Source organism: Emydura macquarii, unplaced genomic scaffold, assembly GCF_026122565.2.
Source record: "Emydura macquarii macquarii isolate MOO-44397 ecotype Brisbane River unplaced genomic scaffold, CSIRO-AGI_Emac_v2 contig_3389, whole genome shotgun sequence".
NCBI lineage: Eukaryota > Metazoa > Chordata > Testudines > Chelidae > Emydura > Emydura macquarii.
Window position 1 is genome coordinate 54,626 of NW_027133526.1, and position 5,483 is coordinate 60,108.

The window sequence follows — 5,483 nt, forward strand, 5'->3', positions numbered from 1 at the left end:
CAGTCTGGCCAGTCCCTGCTGCTGGACCCATTGTCCCCCGACACGCTCTGATTGGGGGGGGTTGATTTCTCAGTTTGCATTCCAAACCCACACAGATAGGAAAAACGGGGGTTGTGGGGGGATGGATTTGTCTGCTTGCATTCAACACACACACAGACAGGATCAGGGTGGGGAGGTGGATTTCTCTGCTTACATTCAACATACACACAGACAGGAACTGAAGAAAGAAAACTCACCAGATGTCCCTTCTGCAGCATGCCCTGGGATATCTTCCAATAAATGTCCAGATTCCTTCTGCTGGCTCTGAGCTGAGCCAGAACTGACTCCTCGCCCCACAGCTCGATGAGGTCTCAGACTGCTGGTCGACTCCAAGCTGGAGCACGTTTGGGCATTGCAGCAGCCATGCTGAGAACAGTGGCAAAGCTCTCTCCAGGCTGGCAGCACAGGAAATGGAGATTCAAATCTTCCCGGGGCTTGAGGGGAGGGGACTTTACCTGCTATTGTGACCACAGAGCAGCACAGCGTGATTGGCCAGAGCAGTGAAAATGGGGCATAATGGGATACATTCTGGAGGGCAATTAAGTTGAATTAAGCTCAATTATGTTCACACTGACACTAATTCGAATTAACAAATTCGAATTAGGCACTACGCCACTTGCAGATGTGGTCTTATCAATTTGATTTTCAGGCACCTTAATTCGAATTAACTGTGGTGTCAGTGTGAACATGGGAGTAATTAATTCAAATTAAGGGACTTTAAATCGACCCAAGTCCCCAGTGTGAACCAGGCCTTAGGGACCTGATGGCCAGTTATCCAGCCATGATGACTAAAGACCATGGATTTAGACTGAGGCTGAATATGACCTACTGAACACCTTGAACTTTTGCAGCCAATAAGAACATCACAGAACATTTCAGTGTTTTTCCACAAAGCGTGGGAATTTCCCTGAAGTCAACACACCCACATACTTGGTTCACCGTGCCCCGAACAGAGACTTCCATCAGATTGTCAGCCTGCATCCATCCCCTCCTGAGCTCTTTGCCTGTATTCTGTGCTGCAGGTTTTCCCACATGCAGGAAAGCAACAGGGCAGAGATTTGTCCTTTGTAAAATATGTTTTTTTCCAAAATAAAGCTGATCAAACATCCCCTCTATTATGGGTGCAATTTTCAAAGGGGCTGAAAGGATTTGGGTGCCCAGATCCCCTGGAATTTCATCTGCTCCCTTCAGCCCCTTTTGACAATCCCAGGCCCTATAATTTTTTCTCTCCACTGGCATTTATCTCATGGCCTGGCAGTGGCCTGAGACTCAGGAGAACTGGCTTCAATTCTCAGTTGTGCCCAGGATCCCCCTCGCTCTCCCCAGATGCTCACCGCACCCGGCTCCAGACGGCTCCAGTCCCAGCTCCAGCCCCGCCCTGCTTCAACGTGGCTCAGCTCAGCTTGGCTCTCTGGGCTGCACCTCGGGCCCCTCTGGTTCTGCTGCTGTGGGTCTGCTCAGCTCAGCTCCCTGGGCTTCTTCTCTGACCTCCCAGCTGCTGGCTCCCGTGTCTCAGGTGCTGCTTTGTTCTCCGCTTGGCCCCGCTCTCTGCAGGCAGCTCCAGCTCACACAGAGGACAGTCCCCCCACATTGGCCTGCCCGCCCTGTCAATCAGGATGATCTGGAACATTGGCCTTTCTGCACTGGCCCTGGGGGCTGTCCATCTCAGGGCCCTGATTTCCCACCCTCCTTTCCCCCGTCCTTTGGTACTGAGAGATGACCCACTAAGACGACGCACTAAGTTTCAGTAAGGGGCCAACAGTCCCTTTACACTCAGACCCTCCCTGCACAGAGCAAAAACGCCCTGTTCACCAGGCCCCTGTCTCTGTGACATGGGTTCAAACTGTGATGTTCTATCCGCTATCGGATCATTTTCCCTGGAGGGGGGAAGGAAAATCATTCAGAGACCATAAAAATCAATGACCCCAAAGACTAGTCTTGATGGCTGTCAGTGATGGTCCTTCAGCAAGGTGTCAAACACCTGTCCCAGGCAGGGCAGCTGTCTGGAATACAGCACAACATGCTGCCATTGAGAAAGAGTGGACTTGTGCCGTCAGCTTGCCAATAAATCCACAGATATGACATTTCACACCATCATATCCCACTGAGTTACATGAGCAAACACTAAACCAACAGCCATCAGACCTCAATCAGAGGTTATACACCCAATAGGAGAAGACCCAGAGATCTCATGTAGCCCACTAGACTTTGATCTGGCTACTGATTTTATGTGGAAGGTGTTCAGATAGCCTGGGGATGGGTGGCAGTACAAAAACCTAAGATAGACATGGAGATAGATAAATAGATTCTGATTTTACTTACACTTGTGTAAATCTACAGTAACTCCATTGACTTGAGTTTGTCTGCAATTTTGTCAGTGTAAATACCCCTTTGCATGTAAGGAGATTGCAAAACATGTTCTCACAGAGACACTAATGTCACCTATTGATTACATTTCTATACAGACACAGAATGAAATCACACTCAAAGGAGGAAGATGGACCTTTAATCCTTAGTGAATAACCTCCACCCTGTCAGTTTCCGCAGGGAAGCTTTGATCTCCTTGTTTCTCATGCTATAGATGATGGGATTCATCACTGGAGGCAGCACGGAATAGAAAACAGCCACCACGAGATCCAGCCATGACGTCGTGCTGGAGAGGGGTTTCAGGTAGGCAAACCAAGCAGTGCAAACTAGCAAGGAGAGCACAGTGAGGTGAGGCAGGCAGGTGGAGAAGGCTTTATGCCGGCCCTGCTCTGAGGGGATTCTCAGCACTGTGCTGATGATCTGAACATACGACACAATTATCAAAATGAAGCAGCTTAACAATAAGCTGAAACTAAAGATAATAAGCCAAGTTTCAGTGAGGTAGGAGTCAGAGCAGGTGAGCTTAAGTAGCTGGGGAATGTCACAGAAGAACTGATCCACCTTGTTGCCTCTGCAGAAGGATACTGCAAATGTGTTCCCGGTGTGCAGTGCAGCATAGAGAACACCGCTGGCCCAGGCACTGGCTGCCATATGGACACAAGCTCCCCTGTTCATCACTCTCTCATAGTGCAGTGGCTGGCAGATGGCAACGTAGCGATCGTACGCCATGATGGTGAGAAGGAAAAAATCTGTTCCCACGAAGAAAATGAGGAAAAAAACTTGGGTGACACATCCAGCATAAGAAATGGACCTGGTGTTCATGAGGGAATTGGCCATGGATTTGGGGACGGTGACAGAGATGGTGCCAATGTCTAGGATGGACAGATTGATCAGGAAGAAGTACAGGGGGGTGTGAAGGTGGCGGTTGAGGGCCATGGCTGTGACAATGAGAAGGTTCCCCTTGAGAGCTGCCAGGTAAAGCACTAGAAACACCACAACATGTAAAATCTGCAGCTCCCGCACCTCAGAGAATCCCAGGAGCAGGAACTCGGTCAAGGTGGTTCGGTTGGACATTTTCTTCCTCAGCACATTGTGTCCTGCCTGCGGAGGGAAGGAGAAGGGCAATGGTCAGGATTAGAGTGACCGAGGGAATGACCCTGATTCCTCTCTCCATAATAACAGACGATGTGACTGTCAGAGCACAGCCCTGATCACATCCACTGAGCAGGGGCAGTGAGAGCTCCTCGCTGTGGACAATCCACACAAGTCTTGGAAGCTGGGTCAGTTCACACCAGGACCCGGCTTCTCAGCAGATGGAACAAAGTACAAGCTGAATCCTACATTCCTAGCAGAGAAAGAAAGTCCCTCTATTGTGACCAAAAGCAGGCTCAAAGTTTGGGCCTGGAACTGAAATTCTAAAACACCAGCACAGCCTGAGCCCCATTGCCAGGGGAAATACAACGTAGACACACCCAGCATCTTCTATGGCAGCTCTGCTGTATTGCTTCTCCCCCAACACCACATAGCCAGCCTGAAGCCAGGTCACACATTGATTTATGGCCCCCAATGCCACCCATGTTTACATAGCGATGTCACGATCGGTTAGTGGCACGGCTCAGTTACTGCTGTGTTGTATCGTTTCCTTTGTGACTTTATGTCTGTGCAGTGAGGGTCAGTGGCAGTCAGGACACCTGGGTTCTATTCTTGGCTCTGCCACTGACCTGCTGTGTGACCTTGGGCCAGTCACTTGTCCCCTCTGGGACTCTCCTTCCCTCTCTCCCCTCCTCTGCCTTGTCTACTAGGACTCTGAGCTCTTTGGGGGATGGGCTGTGCCTTATGATATTTCTATTCTGTGCACCTAGTTACAATATTTGTGCTCAGCTGCCAGCACTGATGGAGCCTGGATATGGTGCTAGACAAAGAGGTTCTAGTCCCATTTGTAGGAGAATAAAGAGTTAAAGCTGGACAAATGGTCAGGCCTAAGCTACAGGGAATGGGGTCATGGCACGGGCAAACCTTGTTTCTGGTAACTGGTGTGAATTTTAGTTAGAGTCGTGTTATCTCTCTTCTTTCCCTCCCTTCCTGGCCATCTGCTCAGGGGATGAGGCTAACGAAATAACTATCTCCCCTCCTGTGCAAGGCCTTTGGTGGGAAAAAAGTATTATCTTCTTTCCCTCCCTTGCATGTTTTAAAGAACGTTAGTGTTTTAAGGTAATGCACCTGCACTCTGTGAGGCAAATTCTGTAAACGGCAAAAAAACATCATCATATAGTTGTTAACATTCATTTTATAGGAGTCAATGTAACCAAATAAGGGTCTCTGGGGAGTTGCTGGTAATGTATACATTTACATACTGTTATGGATAAAAGGATTGTAAAGTAACCCCCTCGTTGCTCACTCGCGGCGTGGAGGTGGAATGAGCAGGCAATAAAGGGTTCCGTCTCCCCAGTCCACCCCAGGGATACCCTGTTTAGTTGTTTCTAACACCATTGACCTCCTCCATGTCTATCTAAGCTCCATGTCAGGATAGATAGGTTTGGCTGCTGGACTGAATTCTGAAACTGGGTTCAGAAGTCCTAATCCATGGAAAACATCCTGTGGGTATCAGCTTTGCCATTCACACAGTTTTACAGAAATCAAAACCGAGCCAACGGAATCAGTGGGTTTTCAGATACAGTGTTATTAGACAACGTTAAAGTTTCCTACCTTTGTTCAAAGTTTAAATCTCACTGGACAATTTCAGTTGCATTTTGGGGGTTTGGTTGATTGGTTGATTTCTTGGATGGAAAATTGGGTTTTTAGGAAACCAAAATTTTTCACACAATGTATCTGCTTTCCTTGAAAATCTGTTGTTTTGTTGGAAAATTGAATACTCAAAAAGCAATCTTGTTCGGTTTTCATCTAAAATCTACAAAGTTCACCTGGATGCTTTCAGCTGCCTAAAGCTGAAAAAAAGAATGGGTTTGGGGTTTCTGATGAAAAATTCACATTTTGTACAGGAGGAGTTTTTTTTCTTCTGACTGTCTCTATTTGTTTGACTAACTTAATAGCAAAATCCTTAAATGAATTCTATCAGG

The 5,483-nt window shown here is 47.9% G+C and overlaps 1 protein-coding gene across 1 annotated transcript; it reads right to left on the reverse strand.

The window, feature by feature from the left end:
- Positions 1 to 2,544: 2,544 nt before the first annotated feature.
- Positions 2,545 to 3,480, reverse strand: LOC137144003 (olfactory receptor 14A16-like). The gene has a single exon (XM_067534084.1). The coding sequence runs from the start codon at positions 3,478 to 3,480 to the stop codon at positions 2,545 to 2,547; it is 936 nt and encodes a 311-aa protein (XP_067390185.1).
- Positions 3,481 to 5,483: the final 2,003 nt, after the last annotated feature.